A 21,546-nucleotide genomic window follows, 5' to 3' on the forward strand; every position below is an offset into this window, starting at 1 on the left:
ACTTAGAGACATCACCGGTGCCACACAGCCCCAACCAAGACACTGAACGTAAAAATAACTAGAATGGGGTCCTTCCCGCCGGTAGGGGCCCAAGGATCTCTGCACCTACATGGCCCAAAGGTCAACGGGGATGGGGCAGACCACATGCGGCGCCGGCGAGAGGAAGAGGAAAACTTGGGATCTTTTCTTGTGAAGGAGGATGTATTGTCTTAGTATATTGGCAAATGTTCCCATGGCCATGGGTCAGTCACCAAGTTCCAGGCTTTTTTTAAATAGTATATTTTTTTTATTAATTTGCATAAATATGACGCCCGATAAATAATTTTCAAAAATAATACATCGTCGGCCCGCAGCAGGACGACTAAGCCTAGTCAGCTAGCAGTTGGCCGACTCGGCCTTATCAACTAACATCAGGCCGACAGCTGGCCCATCGGCCATGTGCAGGCCGACTATTGGCCAGACCACGTCCCGCCGGGCGCTGTCTGCGCAGCTGGGTCACGGGCGCCCCAGTCAGCCTACTGCCGACCGATCGATCAGCTGCTGGCCGACAGGGAGCGGTCCCCGCATTGCCTGGCCTCTTCCTCTCCTTTCTCCTTCTCCTTTCTCCTCCTTTCTCCCACCGCGCAGGAGGGAAAGTACTAGAACACATATTCAGAATGGAGGCCTAAAAAGGGCCTAATGGTATATGACTAGCTAGAGCGGGTTATGTAAGCCGCCATGAACAGATTGGTATCCATCAAAGAGTGATGTTTGCTAAGGTGTTGAAACTATAACTACAACTGGTAATATAAGCCGCCATGACCAGGTGGATCTATCAAGATGCAATTTTTTGCTAAGTACCGTACAAAAAGGTTTCACATATTACAATTATTATTATGGATCAGCGGCAGTTCAGAAAAAGAAAGGAAATCAAGACCTAAAAACAGTGCAGGGGAGTTCATAAGCTCTGAGGAGATCTTGTTTCAAGGGAAAAGAACCCGCTGATATTAAAACAAGGAGCAAAACTACTACCGCGCAAGTTTTATGCTATTTCCAGATCAACGGATGCTAGGGTTGAAAATGAACGACGAACTACGAAGAACACAAAAAGCTCAGAAACCCTAATGCAGATCTAGGGTACTGGAGAGTGAGTACTTACAGAGGCGGATGAGCTGTGGAGGAGCGCTGCCGTTCTCTGGTTCGTTCAGGGTGATGCAGCGGCCAAGGACGAGGACGACGGTGTGCTTCGCGGCGGCGGCGGAGCTCGAGTACAGGAGAGTCCCGAGAGGAGGAAAACGAAGGAAAGAGGGGAGAATGAGGAGAGGCCGTTCGTGACTATTTATAAGGAGAAGGCTAATAAGTGGGTGCGAAAAACGAGGAGACCAAAACATGGTTATCCAGTTACCCAGGTGCCTTGATTCTCGAGACGATTATTAAAGATAAAAGATCCATTGAGATATATTGGATATTGTGTAAATTAATGACAGGTGACGTCATGGCGGGTTATCACAAGTCCAGGAGATGACGTCATGGCGGGTTATGAATTCTCGCACAGATAAAGAAGAGAGGACTTTTTCTAAGTGTTGAAGATTGACATGAACCAGTTCAAATCAACCCGGAGCCTAATGTTGGGGATATAATTATTAGGTATGACCTGCCTAAAGGGGACGGGTTATACCTATGGCGATTCATCATATGAAGCCCATGAGGATATTGAAGATGGCGGTTCAAGATAAGGGCCCAAGGCCCAAAGGCGACTTAAGGCTCGTAGAATAAACCACCATATGTGTAAGACTTTTATTATAAGGCATGTATATGTAGTGACCGAGCCGGACACGTTGTCTATGAGCCGGCCGGGACTCCATGAGCCGCTGGGCGTCGACCTGTGTATATAAAGGGACGACCCGGCGGCGATTTAGGGCAAGAAACAACAGATCGAAAGCTAGGTCAAGCGGGTTCGCTTCCTGGTAATCGAGACATAAGCAATACCACCTCAAACTGGATTAGGCCTTTACCTTCACCGCAAGGGGCTAAACCAGTATAAACTCATGTGTCCTTTGTCCAATTTAACCCCTCTAAGCTAACCTAATTGCGATGGATCCACGACTAATTCCTTTCGCTAGGACATCTGTCGTGACTATTCCACGACATGCCTCCTCTTCCCCGGCCACCTCCTCTCGGTCAATGTCTTGGGCCGCCTTCGAATGATGCCAAATAGAGTCGTAGTTGAGCTGATCAAGTCCCGTCGTGGCCGACGACAACAAAGATGCTAAGAACTTGGTTGTGTTCATCTCCGCACTATGACAATGAAACAACAAACTACATCATCACCGGCTACCAACAATCACCGATCGAACGAAATATTGAAGATGTTTCTTTTTACCTTGTAGGCATTTTATCGAGCACTTGGCGGCCGCGACCTTTCTTGTCGGCTGCCGCCATTGGACGCGCCGGAGTAGTGACCGTGGTTGTCGCCGAAGGCTACATGTGTTGTTGGCATTGGACGGGGCGTCGGAGTTTACTTTATCTTCTTCTTTCTCGTGACCTCCTTGGGTAGGCCAAATGCCATTGTCATCGGCTTTCAATCTCTTTTGGCACTGTTGGGAGCGGCACTCTGGCGCCGGAGAGGCGCTCGCAACCCCAGCAGCCTTTTCCTCTGCTGCGGCCGGAGCTAGAACTTGGTTGATTTTTTTATTCCCGATCTCTTCTTCGGTGTGGGGTGGTTTCCGACGGCGACAAGCTGGCTGTGGAGGTCATGGCTCTCTATTCCGGTGGTCGGGCTGGTCATTGGCGGTGCGCGGGAGGGGGGGTTGTGTGGCTGCTGCTGTGGCGGGACATAGGAGGCGGGATTTTTCCTTAGTCGAGCGCGGCTCAGGTATATTTAGGAAGATTAGGGGGTTTTCGGTGATGGATGATAATTTATCCCCCTTATGAGGTTGAAGGAGTCGGCTAGGTGTGGCGTTAGGAAGGAAAGCCTAATTTATTCTCCTTTAAGGCCGGATAAAGGATCGGTGATTGGTTAGACTAGCCACAATGGAGAGTAACATACACTAGTAACATACACATATCCCGAGACTATGTTACTACATCAATAGTGGGTAGTAACATAAGTGTGGTAACATGCAAAGCTTCATTTATTAGGTTATAGACTCATATTACATTGGGACATGTGATGTTACAGTAACTAGCTAAGTTATTAGTACTACATCTCTCCTCATTAACTCATTGCCACATAAGCAAATTTGCTGAGTTGGACTCGATGTTACTACCGAAGTTACTCTCATTGTGGCTAGTCTTAGAGTTGTCCTTACATAGAACAGTTTAGCTACATGTCAATCAGCTGAATTTCGAATTCGGGTCAGTCGATTTTGAATGAAGGAAGGAGAAGGAAGGGCCTCGCCGAAGAGACGGAAGGGGCTCGCCAAAGAAAAAAAATGGACGCGGGCGGGCTAGAGGGATGGCCCGGGGCGGCGACAAGACCGACGGTGGGGGGAGGTTGAAGGGAGGGCGGTCGCGGGCAGCGGCAGCAGGTGGCCCGGCTGGTGGCTGCAGTCGGTGGGAGGAGGAAGATGCGATCTGGAAAACACATGGAGGAAGAAGACATAATCTGGGCCGTACATTTTGCATCTAACGCTTCAAACTGATCCAGGCCAAATTGACTGAACCAAGTCAAAATTTCAGTCGGTTGACTCCTAGCCATTCCCTACAGAGAAAGCAAACAGAACGATCCGTACGTATGGGCATGTGCGTCGCCTCCTCCAAGATAGCAACACCGTCATCGTCCTACCGTACTGGAGGGCAGGCTATCCACGATGAACTCACCATGGCCACCTCACCCCGCACGCAGGGGCGGAGCTGGAGCAAATGTTACCCGATGCACCACTTTAACAAGGAGTAAAATTTTCAAGCAGCGATGCATTGAATAAGGGTTTGTTTCACAGCTTCTAGCACATTTTATCGGATGTAATAGAAGGCAGTGAGTAAAAACAGAATGTAGCTATCAAAATGTTTACTATAATGCTAAAAAAAGGGGCAAAATTACTTGAAAAGGTTCTCTTGCATTTGGAAATTCCAGAATACATCCTCCGACAGCAGGGCACAATAATGTACAAGATAAAACGGAATTAAACTTTCTAGTAGAACATAATAAAATGTCCAAATGAATGTATTTAAATGGCTAAAAAATTGGAAATTACCTTTAGTACGTTTGATCAATTTTCTCTTGCCCGGATGATATTGAATCTCCTCTTCCCTATTTATGTGTTCCGGAACATCCTGTGCTGATGCTCTCTTTTGAGAATAAATGAAATATAACCTAATTAGAAGTTATAGTATTTGTATTTGACAATGAATGAAATATAACCTAATTAGAATTCAGAAGTTATAACCCTAGAAAATGTATGATGCTTTGTCAAAACATAGTGGTTTATTCTATTTGTTACTAGTTTATACATAACTGACTAATCATTGCAGTTTGTAAACGAAATTAGGAACGGCAAGACAAAGGTGTTACCATTGTGGCCTTTGATACGCATGGAAACGAAGATTCAAGATCGGAAAGGTTGCCAAATTACGGAGCGTTGGACCGGCCGACGGCGTGCGGCGTCGTTCGCGTGCATCGCGTCATCGCCAGAGGACTCAGGGTCCGTAGCCTGCGGCGGCCGTCGGCCGGTGCCCTGCCGCCGCCGCCTGTGTACGCAAGGGCGAGGCGTATGGAGGGGCCGGATCTGTACGTCACAGACCTGATCGATGGATGGATTTTTTTAGTTTTTTTATAAGTGGAGGAAGTTGGATCGATTAGGCTACGAGAGGGGGAGGTGCGTACGCTCGCGTTTTCCGCACTAGCCCAACACGGTAACGCAGCAGGCCGGAGGAGTGGCTGAATAGGGCCGACCCTGATGCACTACTCTTGGGCCAACCTGATGCACTGGGCCTTCTTAATTGATAAGTACTACTAGCAAATATTTGGACCCGTATTCATGTGCATACGGGACGGCCCAATGGACTCCGCCCCTGCCCGCACGTAGCGAGCCCGCTCTCACTCTCAAGGATCCACCACTTCCTCCAGTCGCCGTCGTGTTCCTGCCCGTTGTTATTTTCGTGCGCCTTAACTCCAACCACCTTGTGCCCCAAAAACAAATGTGCATGGCGTTGCGTGCACATCTGCTTCAATTTTTACGTGGGTCGATAGACATGGAGATAGAGAAAGGAAGTGGGACAACTATTTATTTCGTAGAGCTGAAATATAGCCGTCAAGGGACCATTGGCTTGTTTCCTTTTCCCGTTAGTTAATCAGTGGGTGCTGCACAGCTGCAGTTTTGTTGTCTTTGAGTACTACTCCCTCCGTCAGATAATGTAGCTTAAAAACCGTCTTACATTATTGCAGGACGGGGAGAGTACCATTTAGCTAGCTCACTTGTCGCGAGCGAGCAACTGGGTCACGTGCACGTTTGCGATCGGAATCTATTATATATAAAAAAGTATATTTGACAGGCTAACCGGGCTAACCAGAAAAAAGGAAATTACACTAGAAAATCCCACAGTAACTAGGAACATCCAGCCTTTAATTTGAAACATCAGAAAACCACAACCGTTAGATCCACTTTAAAACAAAGGAAATTACCCACCAATGCCATCTTCACTACATTTTATGTAATGAACTAAGAACATATCCCGTATAAAAAGTATTTGACGGGCTAATCGAGCTAAACAGAAAAGAAAAAAAATTACACCAGAAAATTTCACAATGAACATCTAACCTTTCATTTTAAACATCAGAAAACTACAACCGTTAGATCCACTTTAAAACAAAAGAAATTATCGACCAATGCCATCTTCTCCAGAATTTATGTAGTGAACTGTGAAAAATATATCCTCTCATATCTATCCACAGATTCACCACATATTTAGAAGTCTATTTTTTATACCTATTTTTTGCAAAACGGTGTACATAAGTCTTTTCTAAAAACAATTTGAATTGAACCATGATAATCTCCCTGTTTATAAGGGTACAAAGCCGACACGATGCAAGTGAACATCCACATCCTTCCCATCACTATCCAATTCAAATATATAAAAAATCATTTTAAGAACATAAACCACTGGACCGTGTACACGTCTGTGCATGTAGACTATAAATTGGGAGAAGCGCGCGAGCTGCTGCAAGAGCGCTACACATCTGTCTCTTCACTCAACCTCTCAGCTCAGACAGCAGGAGAAAAATGGGCGCGGTGCTTTCTACGAAGAAAGCGACGAAAATGGGTGTGGACGAGGTGGAGGTGGTGGAGTCGTGCATGGTGGCACCCTGCCAGGAGACGCCCAGGAGAGGCATGTGGCTCTCCCCGCTCGACCTCATGCTGGTCAACAGAGGGCACACCCCCGCCGTCTACTTCTACCCGTACCGCTCCGAGCCCGGTGACTTCTTCGACGTGGTCAGGCTCAAGGCGGCGATGGCCAAGGCACTCGTGGCTTTCTACCCCCTGGCCGGCCGCCTCGGCATGGACGGCAACGGCCGGGCAGAGATTGACTGCACCGGCCAGGGCGCGCTCTTCGTCGTCGCTCGCTCGGACCTCACCATTGATGACTTCCGCGACTTCTTGCCGTCGCCGGAGCTGAGGACGCTCTTTGTTCCCCGCGTCGAAGACCACTCGCCGTCCGTCCTGTGCGCTGTCCAGGTGACCTTCTTGAAGTGCGGCGGGGTGGCATTAGGGACGGCGCCGCACCACGTCGCCGTGGACGCAATCAGCGCGTTCCATTTCTTGCAGACGTGGTCTACCTTCTCCAGGGGCGGCGGCACGGCGGCGCTAGAGCTCCCGTTCCACGACCGCACCCTCCTCCGCGCGCGCTCCCCACCCTTCGTCCACTCCGACGCCTTCTCGGTCTTCTGCCCCAAGCTGAACCTATCCGTCCAGCCGTCAGAGACCGTCGTCACCCAAGCTTTCATCGTCTCCAAGGACCAGATCACCGCTCTCAAGCGTGCCTGCGTCGGCGGCGACGGCCGCCGCATGAGCACGTTCTGCGCCCTGAGTGCCCACGTGTGGCGGTGCGTCTGCGTCGCCCGCCGTCTGCCACCGAACGCCACCACCCGCCTCACCTTCCCGGCCAGCGTCCGGCGCAGCATGAGGCCGCCACTCCCGCCTGGCTACTGCGGCAACGGGATCATCTGGCTTGGTGCGGCTGGCAAGGTGCGAGATGTCTCCTCCTCGGAGGACCTGGCGTTCGTGGCCGGCCAGATAAGCAGCGCCGTCAGTCGGATGGACGACGAGCTAGTGCGCTCGGCGATAGACTACTTCGAGCTCACCCAGATGGACAGCAAGCCGGCGCTGGGGCGCATGCCAGACACGGAACTGCGGGTGATCAGCTGGCTTGGCATGCCGGTGTACGACGTAAACTTCGGGTGGGGGAAGCCGCTGGTAATGCTGCGCGCCGTGTCGGAGCGCGCCGGGTTTGTCTATCTGATGGACAGCGGGAAGGGGGACGGCAGCGTGCGTGTCCTCATATGTACGGAGGCCGCGATCCTCAACGACTTCCAGCGCCTACTGTACGCCCGGTTCTAGCTCCATGCGCCGCCTGACATCAGAGTACGGATTGGGCCTTTCACCCTGTTAATTTATCAAACACCTCCACTGCCACCACAATGGTATTTTTGGAACTTCCGTTTGGGAGCCACGTCAGTCTCGTATTATGTCAGTATCTTTTTTCTGCGTGAGAAACTTTCAATCAGGTAATAAAAATTATAATAAGGTCCGTGGATCACCCAGCTAGGGCTGGACACGAGCCGAGCCGAGCCGAGCTTGATCCGAGCCTGGCTTTGGCTCGCTCTCGAGCGGCTCGGCTCGACTCGGGTCGCTCAGCCAACGAGCCCACTTTAGGTGGCTCGGCTCGTTTTTGCAATGGCTCGGCTCAGACCGAGCCGGCTCGTGAGCCAGCTAGCGCCATAACATCTGGGAGGTAGCAGAATCTGTTTTTACACACCATTTTTAATTTTCTACAACAATTAAACCCAGAATTTGTAAAAGAAGCATTTTCTATTGCTAAAAATGCAACATCTAGCAGTCTATGGTTTAAAAAATGATCATAGTGATGAAAAATAAGCTTTCTTCTATGGAAAGTGTAGAAATTGAACAAATATGACTAAGCAAGAATTGGGCATCATTGCTTTTGAATTTTGGACAGCTCCTCCTTTAAACTTTATACGGCAAAATGATTGAACGTTGACAGCCAAACAATGCAATTTTGCATAGCATAACACTTAGTGCTTTGACATCAAAATGAGAATCTTCCTCCTCAAACAGAGTATCTTACTCATCCTCTTCCTCCTCATTCTCTTCCTCCTCATCCTAATCCTTCTCTGCTTGCTTATCATGCTCCATTGCCTAGCACAGAAAAACAGCACACACATGAGTTTGGACACGCATATATTTGACTTTTTGATAGCAAGAAGAGCACATCCATGAGCATGTACAAACATATATTTGACTCTTGGATACCAAAAACAGCATATTCATGAGCCTGTGCAATCTTATATTTGACTTTTGGATACCAAAAACAACACATGCATGAGCTTGGACACACATATATTTGACCTTTGGATAGCAAAAACAGCAAACACATGAGCTTGGACACGCATATTTGACACAGCCATACCGGTGAAGATGCAGTCTCCCTCTCGGAGTTGTTTGCGAAGCCGTTGGCAGGGGCGATCGTGGCACGCCCGCTGGCGTCGGCGGGGTCAGCGAGACGTCAAGGCGGTGGAGTTTTTTTTTACCCGTAATAACAACTCGGCGAGCGGGACATTGCCGTAATCCTTGGCCCGCTTCCTTGGCAGCGACACAGCCCTTGCCCTTCCCCTTCTGCTTCCTGGGGCAGGCGGCTTAGTCTTCATAATGGAGACCAAGCTCCTCTCTTTCTCCTTCTCCTCCTCCTCCTCCTCTCCTTCCCCTTTTCCTTGTCCATTCTTGCGACAGTGGGGCTCTTCACACATCAGCAAAGAACAAATGGTCAATCATCAACAAAAATTTACATAGATAATAATCAGTCTACACAGTCCAGCACAAATAAATTCATCCATCCATCAATCAAATTGGTGCAGCATCCGTCCTAGCTAGCGGCACTCTCCAGCCAACGAACACAAGCATCCATCCATCAATCAAATTCAGCATCCATCCATCGCGTTTCCTAGCTAGCTGCACTCTCCGGCCGACAGCCACAAGCATCCATCCATCCATGATCCATCCATAAAATTCGTGCGTGTGTGTGCGCCAGTGCAGGGAGCTAGGGCTAGGGATGGGAAGGAGAGAGGAGATGGCTTACCTGCCTGTGTCGTTCAGCGAGAAACCAGGGGAGACCCGTCCGCCTGCGTCCGTTGTGGTGACGGAAGGCGGCGTCGCCCGTCGCCGTTGATGCCACCGGGCAGAGGAGTGGCGGCGCCGGGCAGAGAAAGGGATAAGGGTGAGGAAACTGCTTTGCGTGCGTGCTCTCTCTGCTGTGACCTAACGCGATGCAAGGCCGGCGGGGGATTGAGCTGGGCCTCAACGAGTCACCGAGCTGGACCGGGCGAAACTCGGCTCGGCTCGGTCAGGAGTCGGGCCTATTTTTCATAGCTCGGCTCGTTTAATTATCCTATCGGGCCGAGCTGTAACGGGCCGAGCTGGAGCGAGCTTCGAGCCGAGCCTAAAAGCTCGCTCGGACGTCCATCCCTACACCCAGCGACAACTTTAAGCACTTGAGTGAGCCGAAGACACGCCGCCGTCATCGCTCCTCCCTCGTAGTAGGCAGGCAAACCCCGTTTTTGTGAACAGTCGGAAAGTCGTCGTGCTAATGTCCCATAGGACTATAAACACCCAAACGATGAAGAACGAAGACCAAATCCAAGCAGATCCACCCAAGACTAGCACCAACCGAATCCAGAAGTTCCGACGACGCTAGACACACCATTGGGATGGGGATAAAATGTGGAAGATATTATTCCTACTGAGAGACATCACCGACGCCACACAGCCCCAACCAAGACACTCAACGTAAAAAGAACTGGAACGGGGTCCTTCCCGCCGGCAGGGGCCCGAGGTCCTCTGCACCTACATGGCCCAAAGATCATCGGGGATGGGGCAGACCGCCGGCAGCGCCGACGAGAGGAAGAGGAAAGCTTGGGATCTTTTCTTGTGAAGGAGGATGTATTGTCTTAGTATATTAGCAAATGTTCCCATGGCCATGGGTCAGTCACCAAGTTCCAGTTCCATAGATTAGAATTTGTATTTAAATTATCTTTACAACTCTGAAATAAAGTATGATACTCCCTCTGATCCATATTACTTGTCGCTGGTTTACAACTTTTTTTAGATACGCTTGTAACTTTATCCATTTTCATAACCATTATGGGTACGTTGCTTTAGATCTAGAATCCATTTTTTTATAAAGTAGCTCTCACAACTAAAAATTATAATAATAAATAAAATAAGTAGAGACATCTTTTGTGTGCTATCAATTTTTACAAGATGAAATACCGCGAGCGGGGCTGCAATTCTGACTAGAGTGGCGCTACTGCTACCCGTTCATCTGCACGAAATTGATTACTAATAAAGAATTTTGACAGCCCTTGAGCGCCATCCAAAAAGAGAGGAAGCAATAAGGGATGATCATGCTTAGGGCGGAGATTATTCCCTTTTTGCACTGGTGCCCCTTTTTAGGATTTATTTTAGGATGTACAGCTGCCGAAACACAAAAACTTAGCAAATTGAGTGTAACTCGGATGGTTAGGTTTGGTGCGATGAACGAGCCCACCAGGGTTCATGTCCAAGATTTTGCACTGGTGCCCACTTTTTATGGATTTATTTTAGGCTTCCGGTGATGTTCGTTCAGTGGTAGGAGACCTTCGTGTCGACTATCTCGGAGGTGCTCACAGGGATAAAGTGTGCCTGCGTGCGTTCACAAGGATGAATGTATGTGAGTGTATGTAAGCATCCACGATTGTACTGTATTATAAAAAAGAAACATAAAACATCACCATAATGTTATGGAATGATTCCAACACCACAGAAAATCAGCCCAACAGAAGGAAGTAACATGACGCGCTAAATGCTCTTAGCCTCTCATTTCAGCTGTATGTGTCGCCTCCTCCCAGCATGCATGTGAGAAACGACACTATCACCGCATTGCAAAGGCGGGCTGCGGCGGGGTTACTTGTAATGGTTTTTCAGTATTAGCGTTGCCTCGACAAGCTCTAGATTTTCTCCATCCGCTAGAAGCCTCATGCTCGTCCCCCCAATGCGTGGATCAAAACATCGGTGTATCGACAAGCTATACAAAAGAAATTGGTGCAAGTATCTGATCAATCGCATCACATAGTAGCACTGAGAGATTGTTATTTGGGCGCATGAAAAGCATACCAGAGTACCAGACAACACAGACAAAAATTGAAAATGAAAATCACTAGGGTTGTAATGAGATTTTTTTTTACTTTGATGAAGGGAGTAGAATAAGAACCAAGGATACAGTGATATTTTTTATTTCTTGGCTATCAAGCAGTACTATAAGATATTTATTACACATCCCTTCCCAATTAAAACATTAGATGCTTTTGATATATAGCATGCACAAGCGAAAATGGCCAGACAGTATCGCAATGTGGCTTGCGGTCATGCACTAATACAATTGTTTCAAATGCTTGTTCAGCTCCAACATTTTGTCACACGGGAACATATATGCATCCAAACTAAGTAATATCTAAATGGAAGAAGGTAATGCCATTATCTCATTCACCAACAAATCAATTCCAGTTTGTGAAGAGCCTCCTTTCTTAATGCATTGGGTTGCTTTGTCTTTGAGATTATTTGCCCTTTGCCTCATCTCTCCACCTTCTTCGTGGCAAAACAACTTTATAACACTCCTCTGGATATTGTCCCTGTCCATCTTGCCCTCTAACACAAACCCTATCTTCCACACCTCCTGGACATACCTGGCATTTATCATCTGGTCGCCGAAATGTGGTTTACATATCATTGGAACACCCTCACTAATGCTCTCCAGCGTTGAGTTCCAGCCATTATGGGTCCAAAATCCACCGACCGCCTGGTGCCCAAGAACTTCTCGTTGTGGGGCCCATCTCATCACCATTCCCCTACCTCGTGTCTCTTCCTCAAAGCCGCCGGGTAGGACTATCTTCCCGGAACCCTGAACCAAGTCAGGCCGGATCACCTAAAGAAATGGCATGCGGCTGTTGGCCAAGCCCCATGCAGTCTCCACTAGCTCTTCCTGATCCATGGATGCCAATCTCCCGAAGCTCACGAACAGAACAGATCCTACTTCTTGCTTGTTCAACCAATCCAAACATGTTCTATCTTGAGCCAATAGGCTGCTCTGGGCACCTAAAGATATCTTGTGAAGTGGACCGATCGCATACACTGGGACGCCCATGCCATCGATGATCTTTTGTAGCTCAGCATCTTCGAGGTCGCTGAAGGTGTTAATGATGACACCTGAAGAACACATTGATGATTCCACAATGCGTTCTAGTAAGGTGGACATCGTTTCATGTGGAATTGTGGCTGAGAAGACCATGTCTTGCTGCTGGAGCGGGTGAAGACCATCCAGTTGCATATTCCGTTGCAAATGATCTGAAATTTTTGTAAGAAAATGATCAACCATCAAGTGACGTATGTGTCGATGCAGTTTATTATTAAGAAACTCAGCAACCTAAATATGTGAGTCCCGTTTCTAATGAATGTTTGTTGATGTTTTGGTAGGTGAACGTGATTGTGGTTGAGCATGGTTGTGTGCATATGTGGATGCGACTAGTAATGCATGTTTTGTATATTGTTATTTATATATTCACATGATCCTACAACCATTGTTTTATTTCTATTGCTACAGCCACTGTTTTAACTCACCTTCCGCGTCGCCCCCTCGCAGGTGACACGAGAGGCACTAACCTTAGCTGCCAGCCACTTCTTCTTCTCCCCACCTTCCCCTCCGTCGCAGTCGGGGGGCAACGACGGGTAAAGCTCGTGCATTTGATGGCAGCGGCAGAGGGCTTCTCCTCCTTCCCGAGTTGAATGGCGGCGAGGGCGCTCGATCCGCGGGGTGTGGCATCTGCCTCGGTCCATGGTGGCTCGGAGGCTCCCGGTCGCGACACTCGTGGTGGTGCAGGTGGAGATCGGCCAAAGGATGGGGTTGGGGCTAGGCATGGTCGGTGGCGGCGACAACGTCCGACCCGGATCTCAGGGCAGCGGCCTAGGTTATTGGCGGCAGGTGAAGCTCGGGAAGCCCACGACGGATGGGGTGGTGGTGCCCCTGTCCAAGTGGAATTGCGCCGGCGATCTGGTGGTTTGTCTTCGGATCGGATCGGATCAGTGATGGTGACGAGCAAGAGCGGGATATTTCCCGACAGCTCTTGCGGTTTGGCGAGGTGGGGTGGCGGCCCACCTCCCAGGCTCCAGTGGTGGTGCTCTTCGGTAGTGGCCGATGCGCCAGGGCTCACGCGGTGGAGTGCTGTAGTGTGTGGTCGCCGGATATGGGCAGCCAGATATGGGGCTTTGAAAGTGGTTTGGCCGATGCACAGGATGTCAAATGGATTCTTGTGGGACGAAATCATGGTGTAAACCTTGTCTTTGGCCGATGGTCGGAGCCGGTGATGGTGACACCCCAGACGGTGTTTGCTTCCTGAAGGCATCATTGAGGTGAACCTCGCACCTCCCTCTTCTACCTCCGGGAATGATGGCGGCGCTCACGTGTCATTCCCCTATTAGGGGCATCATTCTTTGAGGGGTTCATCGGCTAGAGGAACCATGGACGACTATACCAATGGAGCGGCCTGGCATCTGATGCGACGACAATGGCGGATCTCGGTGGCATGGGGCAGCGGGGTCTCGGCGATGGTCACATGTTGATAGACGTGCGCAACACGGTGGTGTTGTCTGGCACCGTGGCAGCATTGACAACAGTTGGGCTTGGCAACACATATGCATTGATATCTCTTAAGATGGGATGGTGGAAAATGGCGGTGTCGGATTCTTCAGTGTGCGCGTGTGGTGTGTGTCGTGGGTCTGCTACTCTAGTTGGTGCTCTCGGCTCGTGGCAGCCTGGGGTGGCCACCTGATTAGATGGCGTGGTTGCGCCAGAGCACTCCATGAGCCTTGTAGGTGTAGCGAGTGAGGTTGCCAGGAAGGCGGCTTTGGGTTGATCCATGTATCTACTTTGTTGGACTCTGTTGAATAATTAATAATGATGGATGTGTGCATCGCTCGACGCAGAGGCTGGGTGTAATCCTCCTTTTCGAAAAGAACAAAGAACATGAAGCTGCTTTTACTTGGATTTCCTTGCTTCCATCTTAATGCTAGTGATTCCAAGTATGTTCCTACCTTGAACCTCCAAAATATCAGTTGTGATAATGCTTTGGAGGATGCTTTTAAATGCAGTTACGGTGGACTCAATGTGCCATCTATTTTTGTTTTGTGATCCGCTCCTGGGCCTTGCTTCTTATGGATTTGTTATATTCCCTTTCTATGGGTCGTTGATGTTTTTGCTTAGTGTGCTTCCCTCTAAAATTTTTACATCGATCTTATGGTATGCTTCTTACTTGTAGCTATTTGTTTACTATATAGTTGGACTTCAGTGGTGTATGAACATCAAAACTCACGCAACTATTTGTACTATCAATTCCTTGCCCCGTTGCAAAGTTTCCTTCATAGATTCCTTTCATTCGGCCCCAACCAGTACTGCATTGATTTGGCCATGGCTTTCTGGGCTTAGTGCCAGAACTGACATTAATAATTTATGTACATTTTCGTAATGTTTGTCTCACTTGGTTTTTCCTGTTATCATAAGAAAAGGTATATTTTTCACCCCAAAATGTATCCCAAGCTGAGCAATAACCCCTCAAGTGATATTTGGTCTAATTTGCACCTTCCAAATCCTGACTGGATGTGCCTTTTGATGGTTCTCGAGCTAGTGCCGCATAGATTTGGTGTCCACTATGTGTGGGGTCCTGTTGGCGCGGAAGTTGCAATACCTTCATGTGTTATTTATTTTCATGTGCAATTTGGTTGTTTGTGTATGTTACCATAATAATTTTATATAAGTATTGGTTTGTGTATAAGGCCTTATATGATATTACCTTTTTTGTATGCAGAAATATTTTGGGTACTTTAGAGTAAAAGAAATCCTAGAAGTGTTTTCTTTGGTTTGTTATATATGATGCTTGTTTGGATGTGTGTCCTGTTGTAGGGTGACGCATATAGGTTGTTACCTGGGCAACTTAATGGGAACAAAAGCCCATCTTCTCAACAAGAAACCTCTACTTTTCTCTTGACATAGTTCAGCTTAAAAGTTCAATGACAGTGCTGATGCATTACATTCGCCAAATAGCCACCCCCGCCCTTCTTTGGAACAAATAGCTATCACATTCGACAATGTTCTAAACGAAAGACAACCATCTTTTCAGCAGATAATCCCAAAGATTTTTGTTCTATCCATGTATATTATCTTTGATTTTGACACAACTAAAAGTGTACAGTTGTGGCTGCTAATTCTTTTGCAAATATGGTCTTATAAAGATTTAAATGATAGTATCATGATAGAAACCTATGAAAATAACAACACTAAGTTTACTTCGCTAAGCTACATATTTCTAAATTTAAGCATTTATGTCTTGTACGAAAATTTGTCTGCTCTTTATCCACTAGTAATCACTAAAGATATTACAGTTCGATTTCTCAATTGCAGTAGTATTAGAATGAAAACATAATATTCACACACGATATAGTGATATCTTTAGTGCTCATCTAAATTGCTAGATATTTTATCTCGGTCAGCCAAAGCATAACTTGTGTTTTCGTTATTCTCCTGTCCATGTTCTTTGCATAGACTTATGTTGTTACACTGAAAATTCCCTCCATCAGTAGGTATTAAATGTTATGAATGGAATCACAATCAATCGATCCACTAGTAGAAAAAGGATCAAATGTGAGACACATTAGTCCCGGTTTGTAACAGAACCGGCACTAATGTGTCCATTAGTGCCGGTTCCAACGGCTAGGCGGGAGGAGCTCTTTAGTACCGGTTCGTGGCGAACCTTTACCACCGGTTCGTGCCACGAACCGGTACTAAAGAAAGTGGTGGCAGGATGTTGTCAGAGTGGGGCCCTTCCAGCACCTTTAGTACCGGTTCGTGGCACGAACCGGTACTAAAGGTCGTCCTATATAAACCCTTCGTCCACCCGCACTCTGTTCTTCCCCCTTTCCCCTCTCCCTCTCCTCTGTTCTTCCCTTCTTCCTCTCGATTTCATCACAAAAATTGCCCCAAATTTGTCAAGATTTGCAGGCCCCCATCCATTCAAATGATCACCAAGGTTAGCAACTTTGTCCTTTCATTTCTCATTGCTAGATTAGCTCTTGCATTGGTTTATATAGTGATTAATTGTGGGTTTTAGTAATTTGGGAGGAATTATATGTGGTAGTATTTGATTTATATGCAATTTGAGGTCAAAATAACACTTAGTTTGCATATGTAGGTGTGTTTTACTTAGTGCCTTCTAAATCTCCGTCGTAACCACCGTCGATCGCCCGCACCGTCCCGTTGCCGGCACCACCTTGTGGTGAGCCTCTTGTTCATGAAATTTTATATAAAAAATTGATGTTTGTGTGATTTGGATATATAGTTACTCGTATAATTATCTTACCCGTACATTGTTTGTTATACATAGTGCCATGGTTTTGATATCCGTCCCCGTCGGCCCTCGTCCTTGTTATGATTAGGATGTGGTATATTCTCTTTTAAAACTATTTTTTGCATTTCGTGTTTATGACAAATTATGCCCATCAAGTTGACATAGATATTTTTATCTAGGAGGTATGTGAACCGGAAGTTCCAACCGACCCTATTGTCGAGAGGTTAAATTTAGTTGAAAGAGAAAAAGAGTACTTGAAAGAAAAATTGAAAAGAATTGAGGGGGAGAAGATGGAATTGGAGTTGCATGTTGCCGATATCGTCGATGATCACAAGATCAAGATGGAGAAAATGCGCTTGAAGTTTAGAAAGATTAGAAAATATGCCATCGATAGTGAGGCTTGGTATCATTATGCTGTTGGATCAATTGTTACCTTAGTTGCAATCTTGATCGCATTTGTTGTTGCATTTAAATGCTTTAGTTAGAGAGTTATTTGTTTGTTGCATTTAAGTGTTGTATGAACTTTATGTATGAACTTGTATTAATTTGGTCTATTCGGTGTTGTGTAATGAAGATGAGCCGGCAATGGATGTAGGATGACCGATGCTCTCCCCAGATCGTTGAGGGCGTGCATACTTTTCTGCTTGCGGCTGAGGCAAACAAGCGGGCGGATGGTTTTATGCCTTGTCCATGTGCTGGCTGTAAGAATGGTCGCAATTACTCTATGTCAAGAACCATTCACGTCCACCTGTTTGAGTTCGGTTTCATGCCCCACTATAATGTTTGGACCAAGCACGGAGAAAGAGGGGTTATGATGGAAGACAATGAAGAAGAAGAGGACGACGACAGCTATCCTGGCCATGGGTTCCCTGAATACGATGATACAACAATGGGGGAAGAAGCTGAGCCGGTAATGCGGGAAGAAGCTGAGCCGGCAATGCGAGAAGAAGCTGAAGAAGAGGCATAAGATGAGCCCGTTGATGATCTAGGTCGGGCCATTGCCGATGCAAAGAGAAACTGCGCAAGTGATTTGGAGAAGAAGAAGTTGCAGCCCATGTTAGAGGATCACAAAAAATTGTTGTACCCGAATTGCGTAGGTGACAAGAAAAAGCTGGGCACCACACTGGAATTGCTGCAATGGAAGGCAGAGAATGGTGTATCTGACAAGGGATTTGGAAAGTTGCTGGTAATGATAAAGGATATGCTTCCAAAGGACAACGAATTGCCCGAGAGTACTTATGAAGCAAAGAAGGTTGTCTGCCCTCTAGGATTAGAGGTGCAGAAGATACATGCATGCCCTAATGATTGCATCCTCTACCGCGGTGAGTACGAGGATTTGAACGCTTGCCCGGTATGTGGTGCATTGCGCTATAAGATCAGCTGCGATGACCCTGGTGATGTCGAGGGCGAGCGCCCCAGGAAGAAGATTCCTGCCAAGGTGATGTGGTATTCTCCTATAATACCATGGTTGAAACGTTTGTTCCAAAACAAAGAGCATGCCAAGGTGATGCGATGGCACAGAGAAGACCGTAAGAAAGACGGAAGTTGAGAGTACCCGCTGACGGGTCGCAGTGGAGAAAAATCAAAAGAAAGTACGGGAAGGAGTTTGCAGATGACGCAAGGAGCGTATGGTTTGGTCTAAGCGCAGATGGCATTAATCCTTTTGGGGAGCAGAGCAGCAACCATAGCACCTGGCCTGTGACTCTATGTTTGTATAACCTTCCTCCTTGGTTGTGCATGAAGCGGAAGTTCATTATGATGCTAGTGCTCATCCAAGGGCCTAAGCAACCCGGCAACGACATTGATGTGTACCTAAGGCCATTAGTTGAAGAACTCTTACAACTGTGGAATGGAACAGGTGTACGTGCGTGGGATGAGCATATGGGGGAAGAATTTGACCTAAAAGCGTTGCTGTTCGTGACCATCAATGATTGGCCTGCTCTCAGTAACCTTTCAGGATAGACAAACAAGGGATACCGCGGATGCACGCACTGTTTGGATGATACCGACAGTATATATTTGAATAGTTGTAAGAAGAATGTGTACCTGGGACATCGTCAATTTCTTACGAGCAGGCATCCCGTAAGAAAGAAAGGCAAGCATTTCAAAGGTGAGGCGGATCGTCGGACGAAGCCTCGCCACCGTACTGGTGCTGATGTACATGATATGGTCAAGGATTTGAAGGAGATATTTGGAAAGGGTCCTGGCAGACAACATGTTCCGAAGGACGCTGACTGACGCGCATCCATGTGGAAGAAGAAATCTATATTTTGGGACCTGCCATATTGGAAAGACCTAGAGGTCCGCTCCGCAATCGACGTGATGCACGTGACGAAGAATCTTCGCGTGACCCTTCTTGGCTTCTTGGGCGTGTATGGGAAGACAAAAGACACACCTGAGGCACGGGAGGACCAGCAACGTATGCACGAAGAAGACGGCATACATCAGGGTCATGCAAGCTACGCTCTTACCAAAAAAGAGAAGGAAATCTTCTTTGAATGCCTGCTCAGTATTAAGGTACCGTCCGGCTTCTCGTCGAATATAAAGGGAATAATAAACATGGCAGAGAAAAAGTTCCAGAACCTAAAGTCTCATGACTGCCACGTGATTATGACGCAACTACTTCCGGTTGCATTGAGGGGGCTTCTACCGGAAAACGTTCGATTAGCCATTGTGAAGCAATGTGCATTTCTCAATGCAATCTCTCAGAAGGTAATCGATCCAGAAATCATACCAAGGTTACAGAATGATTTGGTGCAATGTCTTGTCAGTTTCGAGTTGGTGTTCCCACCATCCTTCTTCAACATCATGACGCACGTCCTAGTTCACCTTTGCGAAGAGATTAACGTTTTGGGTCATGTATTTCTACACAATATGTTCCCCTTTGAGAGGTTCATGGGAGTCTTAAAGAAATAAGTTCATAACCGTGCTAGGCCAGAAGGAAGCATCTCCAAGGGCCATCAAAATGAGGAGGTCATTGAGTTTTGTATTGACTTTATTCCTGACCTTAAGCCGATTGGTGTTCCTGAATCGCGGCATAAGGGCAGACTGGATGGAAAAGGCACGCTAGGAGGGGAACAAATAATATGTATGGACGGACATTCTCTCACTGAAGCACACTACACAGTTCTACAGAATTCCGCCTTGGTGGCTCCGTATATGGATGAACATAAGAATTTGCTATGCTCCAAACACCCAGAGCGGTCTGATGACTGAATTACACGTGAAAAAATCAGGAGTTTTGCCAGCTGGTTATAGACACGTACCATGCATGACACCTCTATTGAAGATGACCTGTACTTGCTGTCCCAGTTACCATCTTCGAATATAATGACTTTCAAAGGGTACGAGATAAATGGTAATACATTTTACACGATCGCCCAAGATAAGAAGAGCACCAACCAAAACAGTGGTGTCCGCTTTGATGCAGAAACCAAGACGGGAAAGGAAACATATTATGGTTATATACAGGACATATGGGAACTTGACTATCGACGTGGTTTAAAGGTCCCTTTGTTTCGGTGCAAATGGGTCAATATGACACGAGGCGGGGTAACGGAAGACCCGCAGTACGGAATGACAACAGTGGATCTCAACAATCTTACGTATGCAGACGAACCATTCGTCCTAGCCAATGATGTGGCACAGGTTTTCTATGTGAAGGACATGTCTACCAAGCCAAGAAAAAGAAAAGATAAGGAAGCGAATGCATCGTACGATGAGCCAAAGCGGCACATAGTTCTTTCTGGGAAGAGAAACATCGTGGGAGTGGATGACAAGACAGACAAGTCAGAAGATTATGAAAAGTTTGATGAAATTGCTCCATTCACAGTGAATATTGACCCGAGCATCCCGTTAAATGATGAAGATTTTCCATGGTTACGGCGCAAAGGGACACACGCGAAGAAAAAGTTTCACACCCAAAGATCTGGGATGTGATCGGCTTCACTATCATCACTTTCTTCTGTGTTTCACACCCAGAGGGGAATCTCTGTAATAGTTAGGGTAGTTATGTGTTTTGGCATTTGAAACGCCAAGAAATTTTATCTGCAAACCAATTCTTTCATGCCTTTACTAATTTTTAAAGTTAAGTTATCCACAAACTAGTGATTCACACTAATTTCAAACAATTCAAAATTTAAACTATTCAAATTTGAAAACTACGGGCACTAACAGAAAGTTTATAATATTTTGTACCTAAAGCAAAAATATTCACAAAGAAACTCTAAATACACAAAAAACAACACAAAAATAAATAAAGCAAAAAAATAAAAAAAAGCCTGCCTACTAGGCCAGAGCGGCCTGCATACGACTAGAAACCCAACCTGTTGTTGGGCCAGGATGCAGGCCCGCAAAGGCCAAGTGGGCCCACAGGGCAGCAAAGAACACGTAGGCCCAGTAGGCCTGCTTTGGAGAGGAGCTCGAGAGAGCGACCGCACGGGGGTTTATAAACCAGTGCGGTCGCCCCTCGGCTAGCGAGGTGGGACTAAACTTGTCGCACCGCACCTGCGCCAGGGCACCCCCTTTAGTACCGGGTCGTGGCACAAACCAGAACTAAAGGGGGGGCCTTTAGTACCAGTTTGTGCCACCACCCGGTACTAAAGGGGGTCGCTTCCCGCCGCTTGGGCTAGCCAAAACTGGCCTTTAGTACCGGTTGGTGGCACAAACCGGTACTAAAGGCCCCTCCTATATAAACAACACTTACGAAAATTTGAGTTTCTCGTCTGGCTTCTTCTCCTCTGCACCGTTGCCCGCCGCCCCCGTACGTCTCCATCCCTCGTCGCCGCCCACTTCGCCGCCCCGTCCCCGTCATCGTCGCCCCGTCGTCCCCGTCCCCGTCGTCACCGCCGCTCCGTCCCGGCCCGTCCCGCGTCGTCCCCGTCCCCATCGTCGGCGCCGCCCTGTAC

General features: G+C 47.4%; 1 protein-coding gene, 1 long non-coding RNA gene and 1 pseudogene across 2 annotated transcripts; 1 reads left to right on the forward strand and 2 right to left on the reverse strand.

Annotated features, from left to right (window-relative positions):
• Positions 1–6,236: 6,236 nt before the first annotated feature.
• Positions 6,237–7,656, forward strand: LOC119282611 (putrescine hydroxycinnamoyltransferase 1-like). The gene has a single exon (XM_037562780.1). It carries the CDS (start codon positions 6,237–6,239, stop codon positions 7,533–7,535), a length of 1,299 nt encoding a protein of 432 aa, XP_037418677.1. The 3' UTR covers positions 7,536–7,656.
• Positions 7,657–8,164: 508 nt separating this feature from the next.
• Positions 8,165–9,378, reverse strand: LOC119282612. Its single transcript, XR_005138800.1, has 3 exons — positions 9,292–9,378; positions 8,626–8,952; positions 8,165–8,354 (listed from the first exon to the last, which is right to left on the reverse strand). It is a non-coding gene; the product is annotated as an uncharacterized LOC119282612 (long non-coding RNA).
• Positions 9,379–11,700: 2,322 nt separating this feature from the next.
• LOC119280268 overlaps positions 11,701–21,546 on the reverse strand; it is a 17,956-nt pseudogene continuing 8,110 nt past the window's right edge.

This window comes from Triticum dicoccoides, chromosome 3B, assembly GCF_002162155.2.
Source record: "Triticum dicoccoides isolate Atlit2015 ecotype Zavitan chromosome 3B, WEW_v2.0, whole genome shotgun sequence".
Lineage (NCBI taxonomy): Eukaryota > Viridiplantae > Streptophyta > Magnoliopsida > Poales > Poaceae > Triticum > Triticum dicoccoides.